A 19,893-nucleotide genomic window follows, 5' to 3' on the forward strand; every position below is an offset into this window, starting at 1 on the left:
TCACGCGTGCAGTGAGCAACAACGCGACGGTCCAGGCCAGATTCAGATTCATGCCAGCATGGGCAGGCAGCAAAGGAGACTGTGGTGGTTGAAGCCGCCGCCGCCCAGGAGAGGACAGGGCAAACGCCATCGGGAGTGGAATCTGCCTGCATTTGATCCTGGACAGTTGCTTGCGGCCTGCCTACACACGACACGGATCATCCATTGTGCAGAGTCTCCCTCGTCGTCGTTCCGCTTTCCTTTGCACTCTGCACTCGCTCCCTCGTCCGTCTTCACTCCTTCATCGACCCAAACTCGGCGATTGGCACGACGTAGACTGCTTTCGTCGTGTCGTCAGACTTCTTGACCACCACCTTCCTTGACGCCCTCCCCTTCCTCGACCAGCCCAGCCAAGCTCGCTCGCTCGCTCAGCATTCACAACACACGCATCTCACCACTTGGATTTGAGCGCAGGACGCCATCAACGCCAACAGCGAACGCCAGGCGCAAGACGCCAGACGCCAGCTGCCTCGACGCAAGCCTGACCGCCCCTCGTGTCCATCTCGATTCCCTTCAACCAAGCCACCCGCACACAACACACACACACACACCCCACCCCCTCTCGCCCCGATCGCACCACCAGCCCCCCATCGCATCACTCACTCCACACGCAACACCGACACACAACGCACACACTCGTGACACGATCAACACACACACCCCATGACCTCTCCGTCCAACTCGGAGCCGTTTGGCCTGTCGCTGCCCAGCCGGCGGGCAAACGTGACGGTCACGAGACGGGCATCGGTCCACTCGGACAATGAGAACGACGACTCGGTGGCGCCGCTGGGCCGCGACTCGTTGGAGGGGACAAGGCGATACGTGAGTAAAGCATGCAGAGCACGCGCGCGTCGGCGTCGGCACGCGCACCCACGACTCCCCGCTGACACACGTCCAGTACAATGTCGACTCCCCCGGCCCGTCCACTGGCGCGCGCCAACGCACGCTGAGTAACACAAACTCTCCGCGGCCAGTCTCGCAGACGCCATCAGAGTCTAGCTTCACCATGCGTTCCCCTCCCCGTTCGGCCGCCCCCCTGCCCACGCCCCGAGGCTTCCTCGCACCGCAGAAGCCCGCCGCTGCACGACGACTAGAACAACGGGAAAGGATCCCACAAGTCAGCTCGTCGGGACGCACCAGTACCGACCAGAGGCCCGTGCCAGCAGAGTATGAGGGTGTACCTTCGCCCACCGAAATGTCTCAGTCATCGCACAACCATTCGCCGGCTCTGCCGCCAGGACGCACCTTCAAGCTGTCGCAGATCAAGCCGGCCGCTGGGAGCCCGAACCTCTCGAGGCCGAAATCACCACCACAGACCTTTGAACCGAAGTGGCCGACCCACCCGTCTGCGTCCGCCGGCAAGGACGCACGACCCGCCCAGCCACGACCCTCCCAGCAAATCGTGTCAGCACCCCGACCAAACCCGATCCAAGCGACACAACAGGGCAGCAGCCACGGGCACGGCAGCGCTCTCGGCCATGGTGACACGGCGCTGCCGACCTCTCACTCGCAGGCCTGGGAGCGGGGGACCGATACCTCGTCGCCGAGCCACCCCCACCACCCCGACCTCTCGAGTGACCACCTCGTCATTCTCGACTCGCTCGCAGCAGAGAAGCCTCACAAGGGATCTACAACGGGCACGTCGACGACCGTTGGCAGACGTACCAACTACGAAGATGCTCGCGTGCCCACAACCGTGCGCAAGTACCAGCGGTTTGACGAGGATGTGCACTCGACCTTCTTCTGTGGCGGCCGCTTGATGACCGGCGGCAGCTCGCCCTGGTCGTTCATCATCTCGATCATCCTGCTTCTGGGTATCGCTGGTGTCTGGGTCGGCACGACTGGCGTGTGGCTCTGGAGGCACGGAAACCGATACGGTCTTGCTCACGGCGGTGGCATTGCCATCAACGTAGTCTTTGCCTACCTATTTGGACTGTCCGTCTCGTCCATGATTGCCGCCTCGTTCCGCGAGCCCGGCATCCTCCCGCGTAACCTCGACCCTGACCCGCCATACACCCGCATCGACGTGTACTGGGAGGCCAACCCCCGTGAGATTCGCGTCGGCAAGGACGGCGTGGACAAGGTCAATGTCAAGTACTGCGAGACGTGCAAGAGCTACCGTCCGCCGCGCTGCTCGCACTGCCGCCTCTGCGGCAACTGTGTCGAGGGCATTGACCACCACTGCGCGTACCTCCACGGCTGTGTTGGTCGCCGCAACTACTTTGCCTTCCTGGTCTTTGTCATCGCCACCAGCATTTCCGACATTTACGTCGTCGTCTTCTCGGCCATTCACTTCTCGCTCCTGTGCCACCACGACCACGTTTCGTTTGGCAGGGCGCTCCGCGACAGCCCTGGTGCGGCCGTGTCGTTCCTCCTCGGCCTGCTCACCCTCGCGCCCGTCATGTTCCTCCTCTGGTACCACATCCGGCTGCTGCTCTACAACCTTACGACGATTGAGCAGATCCGTGCGTCGGCCAGCAACAACTGGATGCGCGCCACGACGCGGCCGTACAACCCCTTTGCGGCGCCGACCTGGGGCCGCAACGTCATCCTCGCGAGTATTGGCCGGCCCCAGGTCCCGTCGTGGATCGACGCCAACGGCAGGGTTGTCGAGGACAACCGCCGTGTCAACCCCGCGCTCACGACGCCGGAAAAGTATCTCGAGCTGGTGTAACCTGGCGCACGCCTTGTTGGTTCTGCAGGTGTATCCTTGTCGTGTGATGTAGCAGCATTATTTTTCTCCTAGTATATTCGGTTAGACGGGTTCTATCGTTCATGCATCTGCATCTGTGGGTTGTGGGGTGAGCGGGATGCCCACGTATGGCACCCGCGCCCCAGCCCGGCACCTCGCTCCTCTGTGTCGACCGCTTGCCCAGTGGGCAAGGCAAAGCACCTGCCCACTCACTGCCAATACCAGGAGATGCGGCGTTCGACCCCCGGTACCGACAAAACTCATCGACCTGACCGTCAGACACGGTTGCACCCACACGGCGTGGGTGGCCGCCCAGCTGGATAACCCTCTGGGCACTTGACGGCGGGAGTTGCGGCGCTATCTGGGAGGCCCTCCCGTTCAAGAGGTGGGGGCCGGGGAGCGAGGCCCTCTCTTTTGGTGCTTGTCGCGTTGAGTGATACAGTTGTCGCCTGTGTTAAAAGAAAAAAAGTCCCAATGCCACATACGTACATATTTCCTCCTAGTATCCACTCAACGTGTCGCTAGTAGCTAAATGTACAACCACTACAAACTGAAGCTCTGCCGTGCCCGTCGTCCATGCAGAGTTTGCAGCGCGGATCCGGAGCTGTTGTGCAGCTCGTGACTTTAGGGACTAGGTGCCGCCGAGAGTGTGGCAGAGGCGCAGCGCTGCCGACGAAGAGCGAGCCGGCCAAGAGCCAGGCGACGCGCTCGGCGGCTGCGAGCTGGCTTTGATCCGGGGCGGCGTCGAGAATGCTACAGTACCACTTGTAAGCTGTCGCTCTCTGCGCCGAGGGCAGCTCGTACGTACCTGGCGGCAGTGGCATCCGAGGTGGTCTCCTCGCCAAGGTTCATCATGTCGCCGTCTCCACCGGGCATTGGACTGTCAGTGAGGCAGAGAACGCCTGACCTTGACCCAGGACGACAGCTTCTTCTTGGGGGAAGGGCTGACCGTCGGCATGGGTGTGGTTGAGGTTGTTGGCGTAGGGAAGGGGGTCTAGGAAGTATATTGATCCGGACGTTGACGGGGGCTGTAGTAGTCGACGCCACTGGCAGTACGCGAAGGAATAGATAAAGGGTTGGGGTAGATGCAGAAAGAGAGAGATAGATTGAGAGAGCGGAATAGAAGGGACAGTATTAAATGGAGAGGCAAGTCGGTGTCGACCGTCGACCGCGTCCGAGGATCGTAACACGCATTACGCCAATCACGTCGACCTTCCTTCCTTATCAACCCGATCACCTTGACCCGCGCCGAGCACGCCATCGTACCCAGCTATCGATTCTGCCTCCACAACCGCCGCCTTTCCTGCCGAGAGAGGTATCAGCTGCCACACGATCGAGGACGTTGACGCGGTGACCGGTTCCGAAAGACTCTAGGTGTGCCCGTTTCCACGCCAGACACCAAACCGACGCCCTAGGCGAGAATACGTGGACTGGGACTGGATACAAGCCACATCTCCTCGGAGTGGCGCGCGACACGGTGCGCTGTGCCAAAGGAAAATACAGGCGTCGGGCGGTGGGTGGCATTGACCCAGATGAACCGATGGGCAGCTAGAGAGAGCACTAAACATATACAGCAACTCACACCCCTTAGCTATGAAGACCCCGCGACCTTTGGACGCCTCTTGAACTCACCAGACACCGGGCTCGTGCTAGCTCTCGACTGCGGGGACTCTGGCCATCAAACAACAACCACAGCAGCTCTGGTGTGTCGCCACCCTGCTAAAGTGCCAAGGTGCCACCTTCAACGCCACGTGGCGTCTTCACTCTGCGCGCCTGCGCAGCACTTCCTCTGTGGCTCGTCTCGACCTCCCCAACACCCCATCCTGCCTCGCTGCAGCTCAGACCAGTGGGTCGGTGATATCAATACATCCCGGTGCATCTGCTCCAAGCTCCCAACTCTAACCAGCCAGCCAGCCCACGCCCATCGGCGGCAATCCTCCCTGAGGGGCTCGGAAGTCGCATTTTGATGACGAGCGCGTAAAGGTCGACCAGAACAGCGACAAGACGCTTAGAAGCTAATAGGTTAGTGTATCGTACACGCAATAGCACGCACGAAATGGCCGCGCCGCGCTGCTTCTTGTCACCGCCGAGCTCGAAGTGCTTGCAACGCTTGAGGGCGATCTGCGACTTCGACTTGCACGAGGTGCACTCGAGACGAAGGACGACCTTCTTGGTCTGTAGGGTTTGGTCAGCTTGACTGCCAGGCCAAGTCTCGAGGCAGGTACGCACGGTCTTGGCCTTCTTGTGGAAGACGGGCTTGGTCTGACCACCGTAACCGGACTGCTTCCGGTCGTAACGGCGCTTGCCCTGGGCGAAGATGGAGTCCTTGCCCTTCTTGTACTGGGTCACCTTGTGAGGGGTGTGCTTCTTGCAAGTCTTCGACTTGCAGAAGGTGCGGCGGGTCCTGGTGGGGGGTTAGCATTGGGTCCGGGGTCTGGTGTCTCCGGTTCCAGCCTTGCGTCCACAGCGAACAGTACGCCGTCTGCTTTCCTCTCCCCCTCTCGGAACCCCCTCGGCTTCCTCGTCCCATCCCTCGCCACCCTCTCCAGCTCGAACGCAAGGCCAGACACCGATCGAAGAAAACGTACTTGGGACTGGGCAAAGTCAGCACAAAGTCACAACCAACACAGCCTGTCGGCGTAGATCGACGCACATGTTAACCCTGTGGAGGAGAATCCCAATGGGCGCGTTTGCGAGAGGCGAACAGTCGGCATACGTCCAGACGAGGGCAGATAGAAAGTCGGCCAAGGGTCAAATTGGCACACAAGAACCGGGGTCAAGTCGACAGTGACAGCGACACAGAGGGCGGACAGCAACGGCACCAGGACGGCATTGACGGGTCGAGCGCGCGCATTCCAGACGAACAGACGACATCACAACGACACAGATCGAATCGACGAGGACCACACGACCGTTCGAGACGCGTATCACGGGCGTGGCGGGGCGGAAAGAGAGGACACAAGTCGCACAGCGGGTAGGGGAGCATCCGTCAGCATCCCGTCGTCGTCGTAGGGGCCGTCCTCGCCGTCCTGCACTCACATTTTTGCCGCTTTGTCGATGGGTCTTGAAGCTTGAGGGCTAGATGTCCACCTCGTCGAAGACTTAGCAGGGCGCACCACACCCAGCAGCGAAACTGCAGCGGGATCAAAATCCACCACGGTTTCCTTGCCCCCGGCATTTTGGCTGCTTCGGCATTTTGGCGTGTGGCAAAAGTCGCCAGGCCGTCGGTATGCATACACACGTCTTGGATAACGTTGGGAGCACAGCAGGTAGTGCAATGCATAGCGGAACGAAGAGGCGGTGTCACCGAGGAGACTATACTGCAGCAGATGAGGAGCTGCAACGAAACGAACGGCCTTGCGATGGCTTGTTACGAAGAAGGGGTCCGGTTTGTATCTATCGAAGGCGTGGTCAAGGCCAGCGTTGGCAGATGGCTAGGGCGTGCATTGAGGCATCAAATCAGTGGCATTGGGACAGTGTGGAACAGCACTTTCATGAAGCACGGCGTACACGCCACGACCGCCTCAGTCATGGCAGTCGTCAGCGGAGCAACGACTCGTCTCCAGTGTTGAGACATCGTCTTGGCGTCTACACAAGGTGCAGCCTGCTTGATTCTTATCTCTGACGTCGAAGCTGCAGCTAGCTGTTCATCATCATACCTAGGATCGCCATGTCCGGAAATTGCCACGTGGATCCTAATGCCGACTGTGGCAATAAACTAATTTGATTCCGTGACAAACGCTTGGGCCACATTTCGTTGCCTGATTTGGCTGGCAGTGGTCGCTGGCAAGTTTGGTGCCGCCGCCGTCCGCTGGCTCGCAGTGCGCTCGCGACCCGCCAGGTGCTTTTCGCCCTTTCAGTGTGCTGATTCCAACCTTCAACAAAACCACGCCCAAAATGTCGACCTTCGCTCCCCCCGAGGCTCACCAGCAGTTCCAGGTGTGTATCGACACGGCCGGCGTCACGAGCACGAGCATGCGCGCGAAGGAATGGAGGAAATCGGCCCGCGGGGGGCCGTTTGGCGGCGGCGGCGAGGGCGGGCGAGCCGATGGGGTCGAGACGCTGTGCGGTCGCGGCGAGCGCACGCTCGTCGCGGCGGCGGCATCGGCGTTGTGGCCCCATCAGCACAGGAGACAGACGACCCGCGCATGCTCGTGCTACGGACGACCGACTTGGCACCTGTACCCCCGAGCCCAGGCTGACCCCCACAGCACATCCTCCGTCTCCTTAACACCAACGTTAAGGGCACTGGAAAGATCATGTTCGCCCTCACCGAGATCAAGGGTGTTGGTCGCCGTTACTCGAACCTTGTCTGCAAGAAGGCCGACATTGACCTCAACAAGCGGTGCGTAGGGAGTGGCCGTTGTATGGGGGCTTTGTCTGACTCTTACCCAGTGCCGGCGAGCTCAACTCGGACGAGCTTGAGCGCATTGTCACCATCATGCAGAACCCCGCCCAGTTCAAGATCCCCACCTGGTTCCTTAACCGTCAGCGCGACCTCATTGACGGCAAGAACTCGCACATTGTCTCGAACCAGATCGACCAGAAGATGCGTGACGACCTCGAGCGCCTGAAGAAGATCCGCTCGCACCGTGGTCTCCGTCACCACTGGGGTCTCCGTGTCCGTGGCCAGCACACCAAGACCACTGGTCGCCGTGTCGGCCGTGCCGTCGCTGGCAAGAAGAAGTAAATTTCTCGCGATAGCCACCAGGTTGTCGTCGGCGAGGCGGGGCTCGAGGTCGTGTGGGCACGAGGATGGGTGCCTGCCGTCTCACATTTCATACAGGGATGCACGCATTCTTTCCGATGGTGCGGCGGTGTGGGGGGAGGGACGCGGTGTTGGACGGCTGGATGCTGTCGCAGCTGGGCCTGGTACTAACGCGTGGCTGCGGCTCCGCAGAGGGCAATGTGGCATCCACTTCTCGAACACTTGATGCCCATCCATCCCACGCCTACCCACACACCATCAACACTGATACCCATGACCCATGATGCATGCTGTCTATGCCGTGAACCAACGCCTACGCCACCGACACCCCCTCCAGATACTTGCTCTTCTCCTTGTTGACCAAAATGTCCCTCACGGCGGCGACCAACGCCTTGGGGTCGATCCTGAGCTCGGCCGACTGCAGCGTCAGCGCGTGAAGCGTCACCCACACCCACATCCCTGCCCGGGCCGCGCTTGGCGCCGCTGAGCTGGCGCCATCCGCGCAGAATGTTCGTCTCCTGTACTGGGATGTAGCCGAGGTTGAGCAGGCCCGCGAGGAGCGCGTTGTCGGCTGCTTGTCAGTGCCACTCACAGGCCCACACTCACGCTGGAAGCCCCCGTCCTCAAAGATCTCAATCACCGTGGCTCCCTCCCCAGGCTGCATCCACACGCTCTGCAGCAGCTCCTCGCCATGGACACTGATCAGAATCGTCGCCCGCGACATCAGCGCCACCTTCTGCGACCGCGTCATGGCCTTGAGCTTGGTGACATGCACCTCGGCGATATCTGTCAGCCCCTTGAGCGCCTCGACCAGCTTCTTCTGCGCGAACGGCGCCAAACCCGGCTTGCCGTCCTTGTCGACGAAGACGACCACCGGGAGGTTGTACTTGCCGACATTGGGGAGCAGGTCGCCCACCGACTCGATCATGTTGGCGCTGAACGGGCTGAAGAAGTCGAGCGGCGCAGGCACCTGCGGCATGTTGCCGTTCATCTTGCCCCACTTGGAGACAGCGCCGCTGGCCGAGTGTGCCGAGCCTAGCGGTCAGCGGCGCGCGGCTGGTGCAACTCACGGCGGTCCACGACGACGACCTTCTCGAACAGGTACCCGACCTCTGACGCCGACATGTCGTCCCAGTTGGTCTTGTCCTCGATGGGCACGCCGGGCAGCACGCGCTGGACGAACCACGCATCTGGGGGGTCAGCTATGGTCGACACGGCACTCACTCAGCGACTGCGTGTCGCGCCAGCTCTTGTCGACGCCGCAGCGCGGGAACATGAGCCGGCTGGGGTACAGGCTCTCGACGGGCGTTTGTCTCGCGTCAATCGTCGACGCGACCGCACGGGCCGCGGGGATGAAGACTTCGGGCAGGAAGTGACTACCGTGTCAGTGCGGGGTAGTGGGGCAGCGCTCACCCGTGCATGGCTGTTAGACCCGGCGGTTAGCAGTCGATCAGCGGTACCGCACGCTACGCACCCATGAAGCCAGCTGCACGTCAGCGCCGCTCGCCCAGCCCACTCACCAGTCCCCGGAGGGTCGTTGAAGATGTACGTCACGCCCGGGAGCCGCACGACGCGCCGGCCAAACTCGGCGCGCGCGAGCTCGGCGCCCACCACTGTCGTCCATCTGTCCTGGCCTGGGGGGCCGCCGTGCTCAGCCGACATGATCGACATGGGGTGAGGGAGAGCATCACCCGCCTCCTTGTCGGGCATGACGGCGACGAGCGCACCGCCAGAGAAGTAGAGGTCTGAGAAGACGGAGTAGCCTTCAATCCCTGGGCGGCGTGAGCGACTCCCCAACTCGCAGCTACTCACCACCATCATACGAGGTCCACGGAACGTCCTCGTCGAGGTCGACCCACGCGCCGCCATCGTTCGGTCTCCGCAGGTAGCCCGCCCCCGCCGCCTTGCCCGGGGCTGGCGACCGCGCCGGCTGGAAGACGAGGAAGAGGAGCACGCACACGACGCTGGCGGTGAGCGCCACGCGCACCAGGCTCCGGCGCGACAGGACCGCGCCCGACGCGCTGGGCCGCTTCTTGGCCATTGTCGCTCGGAACGGCGCGGGCGGCATGGTCGTGGTGGTTGGGAGAAGGTGAGAGTTGCCGCGACTGTCTTGCCGCTGTTGCTGCCCGTACGCGCTTGGCTCGATGTCCAGTTTGGACAGACTTCAGGGTAAACAAGTGTAATAGTCAAGTCGCGACGCCAGTCAATTGAGACGCGGGCTGATTGTTGATCCACTCGGCGGCACTCTGGCTGATCTTTCGTGATCCATTTCAACATGCAAGCAGATGGGCGACTCGCACAAGCGGCCTCACGAAACCCCCAACGGTGCTGACCCACTCGTACGCACTACGACAAACCCAACCTCTTCCGCGCCCTCCCCGGCGGGTACCCTTGAAGATCACTGCAACGACGCCTCAGGGCGCTTCCGAACTCTTGAGTTTCAGGTCCAGAGTTTGCAAGCCGCGCCAATTGCCAAAGGTGCACACCCACGGTCGCATGTCTCCATCCTGTACCCCACTACTGTGACCTCAGTCGCTGTCGTCGTCCCCCAGGAAGTCCATGACGGCCGCCATCGCAGAGCTGTCCTTTGTTCCGTTCTCGCCATTGTCAGACCCCGAGCCGGCGGCAACGTCAGACCGGCGCGAGCGGCCTCCCCTCCCTCGCGCCGACAGCCCTCTTGAGGCTTCAAACTGCTTGACATCGTCTGAGCTGTCAGCGGTGATGGCAAGTCGAGTCCTCACTGAGCTCCGACGCGAGTTCTCTTTGCTCTTTAAGCGCCTTGGCCTTGGCCAACGTCGGCTTTCCCACTATCCCGAGTGACTCGAGTAGTGAGACAATGTGCTTTGCTTGTTCGCGCGGCTTGGTGTGAGCTTAGGGTGCGGGGCATTGCGCTTACCGTGGAGCAATCTGCTAGCTCCTTCGTCCTGGGAGTCGAGTTAGCTGCTGGCACTCCTGAAGCCGCCGAGCTTCACTCACCACATCTTGCGCACGCCACACGCCAGCACCATCTTCTTCAAGTTGTTGACGCGCACCTCGTCAGCCGACAGCTGCCGGTTAGCCACCGCAACGCCATATCGCTCACCCCCTCGTTCGGATCCTTCTTGGGCTTCTTGGCTTTGGTGGCCGCGCCCTTCGCTGCTGCCGCTTTGCGCTTCGTTGGCGGCTCGTCGTAAACACTCGACATGGCTGACGACACGGACGCGGAACGCGGCTTCGTCTTTGCCTTGCCGCGTTTCGGAGGCTCGTCATACACGCTTGACATGACGGACGATGCGGGGCTCGCGGGGACTTCGATTACCTCCTGTATGGCGTGAGTCGGCGCCGCCTTCCTTCAGGCAACTCACCACCTCTGCGCTTTCCTCGCGCTTTGCTGGCTTCCTCCTGCTCGACGCCTTCGGTGGCTCCTCTTCTGACTCGCCATCTGAGACAGTTGCCGTGCTCTTTCGGCCTTTCGAGGCGCGCGCCTTGGGCTTCGCCTTCGTCGCTGGCTTGCGTGCTGGTGGCTCGTCTTCCTCGCTCGACTTTGATCCCTCCGGCTCTGATCCCTCGCCCCCGTCCTCTCCATCCTCTAGTGCCTCCTTGATGTCAGCTAAAACGACACAGAAACACCTACAATAGCCGCCCTAATCGCGTTCTTGACCACGCTCCTCGCATCACCGCCGTCCAAACCGTCCGGAGGCAGGCCAAGACTCTTGCAAACCGCAAGCCGCGCGGCAGACATGGTCAGCTCCCCGCGGTCGAGGGACCCATCGTCGTTCGCGCGCCGGACCACGAGACGTGCGTGCTTGGGTATCTTGGCGAGGATTGCTGCGCTCATTGCTTGGGTGATGGGAAGAACGAGGATGCGACCGTCATGATCATGTTTAGGACATGTAGGTGAGTGGATATTTTTGGTTCCGCTGGAACCAAACAAATGGTGGTGAGCGCCCTCCAGACGCGTACCACATGCAAGAGAGGCTCGCGAACATTGTACATAGCACACTGTAGGCTCAAAGATTCCTCTGTCTACATAGGCGTCTATCTGTCTGCACAGATGCTAGACATTTCGTGCCTGTGCACGACCGAGTCGAGCTCCCGACTCAAATCGAGGACGGTTCCGCAAACAGGCAGTGCTATGACTCCATCTCGCACACCCTTCATCCAGCCTCGACGTTCCCACACTCTTCAAAGAAGTGGCCCTGAGGCCCATCTCACTGCTTCATCAACCCACTGTCACTGCACATCATGGGTATCTGGCACACAATCTACAACGTGAGTCCACAGAGTCCGGCCACTATCCTAAGATAGGCGCGGCCCCACGTGGCCAGGAATTAGGCCCGCCACACTTCCTCCTCCCGTGCCTGGCCGTCTCGACTCGTCCTGACTTTCAATGAGCTCTGTCGATGGATACTGGGAGATGGTCTTCTAGCCAGACTCTTCGATTCGACATTGAAGCGTCTCTTACTCCTACCCAAAATGTCTCTCCCAACAGTTGAGGAGGTCCAGACCGCCATTCTGCAGACCCTCGACGCATCGGCCACCGGTACCATCGATGACTCGCGCCAGCTCAAGGTCGGAACGACCTCGCTCGCCAGCCCCGAGGGCCAGGCCGTTATCAAAGCCGCCCTGGACTCGCTGTTGAGCAAGGAGGTGCGTTGGGCAAGGCGAGGCATTGTGGACGTCCTGAGGGCCGTCCTGCAATGTCCAACGGCAACCAAGACCCGCCCTGCTAACACCATCAGATGGTCGAGTACACCCAGATCACCAACAACCTCTGGGCATTGACCGAGGAGGGAAAGCAGATTGTGGCTTCGGGTTCGCACGAGTTCCGCGTCTGGTCGGCATTGCCAGTGGCTGGACAGCCCGGACTCAGCGTCAAGGACCTTACGGTGAGACCGACGAGTCGACGAACGCTATGGCCGCCTGGCACTGACACACTTTCAGAGCAAAGTTGGTGCCGAGACGGTCAAGGTCGGCCAGGGACGCGCCTTCAAGAGCAAGTGGATCGCCAAGGATGCCACCGGTGGTTTTGTTAGGGCTGTGAGTGTTTTGGTGTGGCTGAGGAGCAAGGCTGACGGCGAAAAGGTCGAGGCACCAGTCGACGAGACGGCCGAGCAGCTGAGGACCATCGACAGCACTGGCACTCACCCCGGCGGCGACGCTGTTCTCAAGGAGCTGCAGAAGCGCAAGCTTGTGCAGACTCGGTGAGCGGCTTGTCTCCCTCTGCTGTAGCCGTGCTAACCCCGCGCAGTAAGCAGATCCACTACTCGGCCAAGAAGGGCCCCCAGTTCGCTACCGAGGTCAAGACACTCGAGACGGACCTGACTGTCGAGATGCTGGCTTCGTGAGTGTGTCGTGTTCCAGTGTTATTGACGCTTGCAGGGGAGCATGGGAGAAGGCCGCGTTCAAGCAGTACAACTTCGCTGCCAAGGGTGAGCCCACCGACGGCGGTGCCCTCCACCCCCTCCTCAAGGTCCGCGAGGAGTTCCGTCAGATCTTCTTCGACATGGGTTTCACCGAGATGCCCGCGAACCGCTTCGTCGAGACCGCTTTCTGGAACTTCGACGCCATGTTCGTTCCCCAGCAGCACCCTGCCCGTGAGCTGCAGGACACTTTCTACCTGAAAAGTGAGTGCGGAGGCGGATTTCTAAGACGTTATGGCTGACGGAACCCAGGCCCCTCAAAAGCGCTTGCGCCCCCTGCCGACTACTACGAGCGTGTCCGCAAGACACACGAGACCGGAGGCTACGGCTCGATCGGCTACCGCGCACCGTTCTCGCGCGAGGAGAGCGACAAGCTCCTCCTCCGTACCCACACGACGGCCGTGTCCACTGCCATGCTCTACGAGCTCGCCAACCAGCCCGGCGGCTTCAAGCCCGCCAAGCTCTTCTCGATCGACCGTGTGTTCCGTAACGAGGCTACCGACGCCACCCACTTGGCCGAGTTCCACCAGGTCGAGGGTGTGGTTGCCGACTACGACATCACGCTCGGCCACCTCATCGGCTTCATGCAGGAGTTCTTCGGCCGCATGGGCAACAAGACGCTGCGCTTCAAGCCCGCGTACAACCCGTACACTGAGCCCTCTATGGAGATCTTCTCATGGCACGAGGGTCTCGGCAAGTGGATCGAGATTGGAAACGTAAGTTCAGCTTAGAACGGTCAGGAGCTGACATCGCAGTCTGGTGTCTTCCGTCCCGAGATGCTCGAGCCCATGGGCCTGCCCAAGGGTGTCCGCGTGCTCGGCTGGGGCTTCTCGCTCGAGCGCCCAACCATGATCAAGTACAAGATCCAGGACATCCGCACGCTCGTCGGCCACAAGACGGACCTTGGTGCCGTCAAGACACGCCCTGCCGTCCGTCTCGAGAAGCAGGACGACTAGATAACGGTGTGATGTGGATGGAGCTAGACCATTATATGCAGACATGCGCGTGCGTTGCTGTGGGGTGTGGTGACCGTGGTCGTGCTTCCGCTATCATGCTGATCATGCTGCATGGTGCGAATGATATGCACCGCTGAAGCAGCTCAAATACGACCAGACATGGCTACAGCCACTAACATCCTCTAACGCCAGCGTTGCACAGTCAGAGTATCACACATTTAGCACTTGTGTCAGCTCGATGCATCCTCAGTTCGAGTCTTAGCAGGGCAGTCCGTCAGTAAAGGGTCGGTGAAGTGAGACATGCATTCTGAGACACGATGTGAGACAGGTGTGACAGGTGGTGTGACAGTGGCACTCGAGGAGTCAGGTTGCAATACAAAGTGGCAGTAGGCGCAGCAGTCAGCGAGCAGAGCAGCAGCAGCAACACCGAGAGAATACTAATTTTGTCTTTTGGCCTGTGCACCCCACCCCACCAGCTTGACGTATGCATGACAATGAGCACATAACAATCTAATCTACTTTGAGAACAACTTAAATTTCCCGGCCGAGCTTGTGCATCTCCTCGAGCACGTCGAGGATGGTGCTGGCCGACCACGCCTGCGTGTTGCACGAGTCGCGGCAGTAGCTCGCGTCGTGGTTTGTGAGCTCTGGCAGACCGCGCCATGGGTCCTTTTCAATGTGCTTGCGCAGCTGGAGGAAGACCTTGGAGATGTGGTGGATCGTGGCCGAGGGGTCGTCGACGCCGTCGCCCGCGACGCGGTCGAAGCGGAGCCACGCCGTGAGGAACCAGCCGAGGGGGAAGCCCCACTCAGGGCCCTGGTGGTAGTTCCAGCCGTTGGCGACGCTCTGGTCGGTGCTGTCGTTGCGGTTGTCGTAGTCGGGGCGGTACTGCGCGTCCGAGGGGTCCAGCGTCTTCATGCCGAGCGGCGCGCGGATCACCTTGTCGGCGAGACGGAGCGCCTCGACGGCACGCGACGGCGTGAACAGCTCGGGCGCGACGACCATGGGCAGCGTAAAGTTGCAGCGGAGCTGGTAGTCGGACCACTCGCGGTCCTTGGGCGTGCCGTACACGTCCTTGTACATGCCACGGCGGTTGACCAGGCCCTTGTTGATGACGAAGTTGGCGTCCTCGGCCGGGTCCGAGGGCACAAAGTAGTGCTTCTCAAACGACAACTGGATCAGGTCGGCCCACTGCTTGTAGGTGATGAACGCCTTCTGGCCGCGAACCGTCGCGTGCACACCCTCGAAGGGGAACTGGCCCTTCTCACTGAGGTGGGCGAGCCAGGTCAAGGTCGACTTCAGCAGGCCGGTGATCTCGATCGGAGCGCCGTCACGAGGAGTAGCAGGCAGGCCCTTGTTGCCAGCCTTGGCAGACGAGCCCATCTTGTCCATCCACGTGCCGCAGTTGAAGCGGTTGCCGCCGTGGATGAATCCAGTGTCCCAGTCGGTCCAGATCTTCTGGTTGAAGCCCGCATCGCTCATGTCGCCGTCAATGTTGGGACCAGCGTTCCACTCCCTGAACTCGATGCCTTCGGCATGGCGCTGGACAATCTCCTGAACAAGCTCGGCAACTGTGCTGCTCCAGGAGAAGGCGCGAGGGTCGTCCCAGGCGATCCAAGTGTCGTCGGAGAGGAAACGGCGCTTGACAGGGTCGTTGAGGAGAGACAGGCCGTCCGGCGCGTGCTTGGTGTAGTCCTGGATATTCTGGACAAACCACCAGGGCGAGTCGCGCGAGTTGTAGCGGGGGTTGCGTCCCGAATCCAGTAGGTTGGGGATCAAACCGTGCTTGAGAGTCGCGCCAAAGGCGTGGATGTGGTCACGGGCCGCAGTGTAGTTGCCAGTGGTCAGGAACAGGCCACGAAGGGAGATGAACTGGGGTCAGCGGGAGTCGACTAGTGGTAAACTCACGACATCGCGGCCCCAGCAACGGCCCCAGCCAGCGGTGAAGTGCGGCAAACCAGCAGCAAGACTAGGAACAGGCTTGCTGGGGATGATGCTGGCCGACTTGACCTGGCCGTACATCTGCACGGCGCAAAGCGCGAGGTCGTGGATGAACGTGGTGCCCGAGGAGATGAACTCGGACTGCTGCTCGAAGACGGCTTCGCGGGCGGCCTTGTACGCCTCGAAGATGACCAGGGAGAAGTACTTGGGCCGCATGAAGTCGGGCACTGTGGCCTTGATCACGTCAAAGCGGTCCTTGAACCACTTTGCCGGCGTGTCCAGCTTGGGGAACACGTCCGTCTGTCGGTGGAGACGGTCGTGCACGTAGTCGAGAGCCCAGGTTCCCTGGCGCAGATGCTCGCAGAGCGGGTGGCCAAGGTCGTTGTGCTCGACAATCTGCCTCAAAGGCGCCATCCAGCCCTCGAGGCCACAGTAGACCAGTGTACCAAAGTTGGGAATGTTGTAAACACCATCGCCGCCTGTGGCATCGCGCTCCTCGCCGTCGGCGCGGTGGAGGACGACGTTGAGCTCAACAAGGTTGAGGTCGCCGAATGCCTCGGCCGTTCCCGCCCGGCAGTAGGCCTCAATCTTGCTCGACATTTCCTATCTGTCAGCTTTGTTGTCTCCCCTCAACTCACGTCCATGACGGTCGAGAAGACAAGGATGCTACCGGGGTCAAACTTCTCGGGCACGGTGAACTGAGTGTAATCGCCGTGGTCGTCCTTGCCAGTGACGATCTTGACCGACTCGGCGGGGATCTCGTCGAGTGTCGACGGGATGCCGTAGTGGACCTTGTCGTCGTCCTTCCACTCGCCAGGTCGAGTGTGGAGGGTAGCACCGAACAGGAACTCGACCTTGGTGCGCGACAGCTTGAAGGGGTTGACCCAGCCACGGCCAGAATTGCCGGGGAACGCAGTGTGCGCGACGAGCATGTAACCCTTGTGCGTGCGGGGGTGGACACGGTGGATCATAATGTACTCTCCCTCCTCGTGGACGTGGCCCTCCTCGTAGCCACCGTACATCATCTCAGTGTGGAGGTTGTTGAGAATGCGCTTGACGCGGCCGATACCGCCCTTGTCGTCCTCGCCGACATTGTACATGCGGGTGTCGGTGACGAGGTTGAGCAGCTTGGGGTACAGGTCGTCGAAGCCCTTGTTTGAGCCGATGGCAGCCTTGGTAAAGGTTACGAGGGCACCAGTCGACAGGGCATCCTCTGCAGTGCGCTTGTGGGCAGGCGACTCGTTGTCATGCGTCACGTCGTAGAAGACGGCGTGGGGCGCGGAGCCGGGCAGGGGGGTCACGATGCAGGGGCGAGGAGCACCGCCGTGGTACAGAGGAGGCAGCTCTCCCTTGGCGGACAGGACCGCGCCGTCCATAGAGCCGATGGGCTTGCCAACACCGAAGCGGTAGAGGAGGCGGGCAAACTCCTTGTTGTCGTTGCCGTTGTACGCCTCACGGACAAGGCTGTTGAGGCCGAGCTCGCGGACAAACTTCAAGTCGGTCTCCTCGCTGCCGGTGAACAGCTCTGCCATGACGTAGAGGTTGGGGTTGATGCGACGACCGGCATCAATGATGTGCACACCGACGTGCAGCGGCGTCGAGTGGCAGTTGTCCAGGCGGAAACCGTCGAACACGCTGGCGAGCATCTCGGCGTACTCGGTCATGTGGGCCCAGAGCCATGGGTTGTCTGCAGGGCCGCGGCCGTAGCGGAGCTTGACGCAGTCGCCCCAGACGATCACCTCGCGGCGGAGGTACGCCTTTGAGGGGTACTCGGCAAAGTTCTTGAGCGGGTCAGCAGCCCACATCCAGCCGTTGTTGGCGACAGCGAGAGCCTCGGGAGGGAACTTGGCCGTCTTGGCCGTCTTGGGGATGCGGGTGAAGTACTGCTCGACCATGGGGTTTCTGTCGTCAGCCACGCCACGATGACGACCACTCACTTCTTGTTGATGGGGCCGAGCTGAGGGCCACCCTTCTCGAGGCGGGTGTAACGGAGACGACCGACGATGTTATCGCGTGCGGCGGCCAGGTCCTCGTTACACTCCTTGTAGAGGTTGACGTTTGCCACGTCGAGGAGCTTGCCCCACTGTCTGGCGAGGTCGGCGCCGCTCAACGTAGGGAACGCAACCTTGGCAAACCCAGCAGCCTTGTCCGCCGGCACGTGGGTGCCGAAACGCTTGGAGAAGGTGCGGTAGTTCTCGACAAAGTCTGGTGTCGAGTAGGCAATCTCGCCGAGCTCGTCGATCGACTTGCCGCTGAGGCTCTCGCCAGTCCACTCGGTAACCTTGCCAGCCTTGAGGGCTTCCTCGACCTCCTCAACCGAAGTCGCGACGTCAAAGACGTAGTACTGCCACAGGTGGGCGGCGCTGATGGCGCCCTGGATCTCGTCGCGGATTCTCATGAGATCCTCCTCGCCGCGGATAACGCTTGCGCCGCGACCGCTAGCGGCGAGCTCGTCGGTGAGCTTGAGCATCGCGTCCTCGAGCTCGACAGCGGGCGCGAGATGGGGCGTGTTGTGCGGAGAGTAGCCCGCCTCGGGGTGGTCCTCAAGCCATGGCGTGTCGAACGCCGTGTGGTTGAGCACCACGTCGGTAATGGCACCCAGGCCGTACTTTGACTTTGCCCTCTCGAGCGTCTGGACAATCTGCTCGATGCCGCCCTCCTCCGCCTTGGGATCTGTCAAGAGCGTGGGGTCGAACGAGAGCTGGTCGGCAATCGAGTACGGGCTGCCCGAGGACCCGCGCGTGTGGAGCGGCGTGTAGTGGATCATGTTGTACCCCCTCCGGCTCGCCTCCTCGAGGTATGGGTCCCACTCGTTGACCTTGCCCTGCCACTTTGCGATGACCGAGAGGATCGACAGGCCGTCGAGCGGGAGGTTGATGTTCTTCTTCTCGACGGCCGCCGACGTCGTGTCGTGCAGCGGGTCGGCCGGGGGCTCGAGCTTGAACGGCGTGCGCGCCGGGAGCGAGATGATGGGGTCGACGTTGAAGTAGCCTCTGCGGCCGATGACCCGGCCCTCGGGCCCATCATGCTCGATGAAGTAGGCGAACGCGCCGGGCGCCGAGATGGCGAGGTCGACGTGGATCGGCCTGGCGTCAGCGAGGCCCCTCGGGCCTGACTTACCTCGACACGTCGTTGGGCAGCCCGCGCTCCGACCACACGCCGCGCTCGAACACGCCGCCGTCCATGGGGAAGTCGCTCTTGAGCACGCCGTTGCGCGTGCACGGCGTGCCGGCGTGGATCGAGAAGCGGAGGACGTACGGCTTGACCGGCGGCGGCAGGCGCACGTACTGGCCGTCAGTTGGCTGCCAAGCTCCCAACTCACAGTCTTGCCCTCGGGCGGGCCGCCGTCGCCGTCGAGCCACAACTCCCAGACGAGCACGGCCTCGCCGTCGCTCTCGCCCGAGAAGAAGGCGATGGCCTCGTCCTGCGGCGTCTTGGGCGTGCGCGGCGTCGTCGTGCTCTGCCGGCGCACCGGCGGGCGCGGCATCACGAGCGGCTCCGGCCGCGGCTTTCCAGCTGCGACTGGCATCGCGTTGTCGGTCGCTGTTTGCTGTGCCAACGTTCGCTCCGGCACGTGGAGCAGGTGGGTGGGTGGGCGGAAGGGTAGGAGGGGTGGTGGGGTCGAGCTCGCGGGGCGTCGGGGAGGGTCCAGTCTGCGGCTTGTCGTCGCAGGCGTGGCTTGGGGGGTGGGGGGAGAGTGCAAGAGAGCGACGAGATGTGGTTTAGGACGCACAGAGTGGTGTCGAGCGGAGCGTTGAATGCGACCCGGAGGCTCCCCGATGGGGACTCCTTGCTGCGGCTCCGTCCAGTCGCACCGTTGCCGATCAGGGGTTTGACTGTCAAAACGGCCAGTACCGCAGGCAGGCAAGGCGCGTTTGCCGCCGCCGCGAGGGGCGCCGGCCGGCGCGTTACGACGCACGACGCACGTCCTATCAGCGATCATGACACGCGTATCGACGTCATGGCACGTGGCAGCATTCGGCGCGATCAGCGTCGCTTTGCAGCCAACGTCACCGAAGGAGAACAGTCGGACACTGTCGGTCTCGATACGTATCGGGATACATCGACTCGGAGCATACTGACACAGAGTGCGGAATGAATGCGTCGGCGTGGGCCAGACTGCCTACACGAGGCTGCCGGGCAGGCGGTATTGCG

The 19,893-nt window shown here is 61.6% G+C and overlaps 7 protein-coding genes across 7 annotated transcripts; 3 read left to right on the top strand and 4 right to left on the bottom strand.

Moving 5' to 3' along the window:
• Positions 1 to 702: 702 nt before the first annotated feature.
• Positions 703 to 2,713, top strand: ERF2 (Eukaryotic peptide chain release factor GTP-binding subunit; the record flags this gene model as incomplete). The annotated part of the gene is made up of 2 exons (XM_069354891.1): positions 703 to 861; positions 938 to 2,713. 2 exons carry the CDS (start codon positions 703 to 705, stop codon positions 2,711 to 2,713), a joined length of 1,935 nt encoding a protein of 644 aa, XP_069206962.1.
• A 1,916-nt stretch (positions 2,714 to 4,629) lies between these two features.
• Positions 4,630 to 5,909, bottom strand: RPL44 (60S ribosomal protein eL42; the record flags this gene model as incomplete). The annotated part of the gene is made up of 4 exons (XM_069354892.1): positions 4,630 to 4,738; positions 4,785 to 4,906; positions 4,961 to 5,135; positions 5,767 to 5,909. 4 exons carry the CDS (start codon positions 5,907 to 5,909, stop codon positions 4,630 to 4,632), a joined length of 549 nt encoding a protein of 182 aa, XP_069206963.1.
• Positions 5,910 to 6,628: 719 nt separating this feature from the next.
• RPS18 (40S ribosomal protein uS13) lies at positions 6,629 to 7,421 on the top strand (the record flags this gene model as incomplete). Its single annotated transcript, XM_069354893.1, has 3 exons — positions 6,629 to 6,670; positions 6,943 to 7,076; positions 7,127 to 7,421. 3 exons carry the CDS (start codon positions 6,629 to 6,631, stop codon positions 7,419 to 7,421), a joined length of 471 nt encoding a protein of 156 aa, XP_069206964.1.
• Positions 7,422 to 7,752: 331 nt separating this feature from the next.
• On the bottom strand, positions 7,753 to 9,507 carry Q8F55_006434 (uncharacterized protein; the record flags this gene model as incomplete). Its single annotated transcript, XM_069354894.1, has 7 exons — positions 7,753 to 7,857; positions 7,895 to 8,010; positions 8,046 to 8,474; positions 8,510 to 8,629; positions 8,664 to 8,815; positions 8,956 to 9,211; positions 9,252 to 9,507. 7 exons carry the CDS (start codon positions 9,505 to 9,507, stop codon positions 7,753 to 7,755), a joined length of 1,434 nt encoding a protein of 477 aa, XP_069206965.1.
• Positions 9,508 to 9,967: 460 nt separating this feature from the next.
• Q8F55_006435 (uncharacterized protein) lies at positions 9,968 to 11,256 on the bottom strand (the record flags this gene model as incomplete). Its single annotated transcript, XM_069354895.1, has 7 exons — positions 9,968 to 10,143; positions 10,181 to 10,298; positions 10,336 to 10,363; positions 10,416 to 10,486; positions 10,522 to 10,740; positions 10,784 to 11,017; positions 11,053 to 11,256. 7 exons carry the CDS (start codon positions 11,254 to 11,256, stop codon positions 9,968 to 9,970), a joined length of 1,050 nt encoding a protein of 349 aa, XP_069206966.1.
• Positions 11,257 to 11,894: 638 nt separating this feature from the next.
• FRS2 (Phenylalanyl-tRNA synthetase, beta subunit, cytoplasmic) lies at positions 11,895 to 13,797 on the top strand (the record flags this gene model as incomplete). The annotated part of the gene is made up of 8 exons (XM_069354896.1): positions 11,895 to 12,068; positions 12,161 to 12,307; positions 12,363 to 12,458; positions 12,504 to 12,622; positions 12,670 to 12,762; positions 12,801 to 13,045; positions 13,094 to 13,557; positions 13,597 to 13,797. The coding sequence occupies 8 exons, from the start codon at positions 11,895 to 11,897 to the stop codon at positions 13,795 to 13,797; spliced, it is 1,539 nt and encodes a 512-aa protein (XP_069206967.1).
• A 531-nt stretch (positions 13,798 to 14,328) lies between these two features.
• GDB1 (bifunctional 4-alpha-glucanotransferase/amylo-alpha-1,6-glucosidase) lies at positions 14,329 to 19,267 on the bottom strand (the record flags this gene model as incomplete). The annotated part of the gene is made up of 6 exons (XM_069354897.1): positions 14,329 to 15,669; positions 15,706 to 16,341; positions 16,377 to 17,640; positions 17,676 to 18,824; positions 18,859 to 19,025; positions 19,061 to 19,267. 6 exons carry the CDS (start codon positions 19,265 to 19,267, stop codon positions 14,329 to 14,331), a joined length of 4,764 nt encoding a protein of 1,587 aa, XP_069206968.1.
• Between the last annotated feature and the right edge of the window lie 626 nt (positions 19,268 to 19,893).

The sequence above is a fragment of the Vanrija albida genome, assembly GCF_041260175.1.
Source record: "Vanrija albida strain AlHP1 chromosome Unknown contig_5, whole genome shotgun sequence".
NCBI lineage: Eukaryota > Fungi > Basidiomycota > Tremellomycetes > Trichosporonales > Trichosporonaceae > Vanrija > Vanrija albida.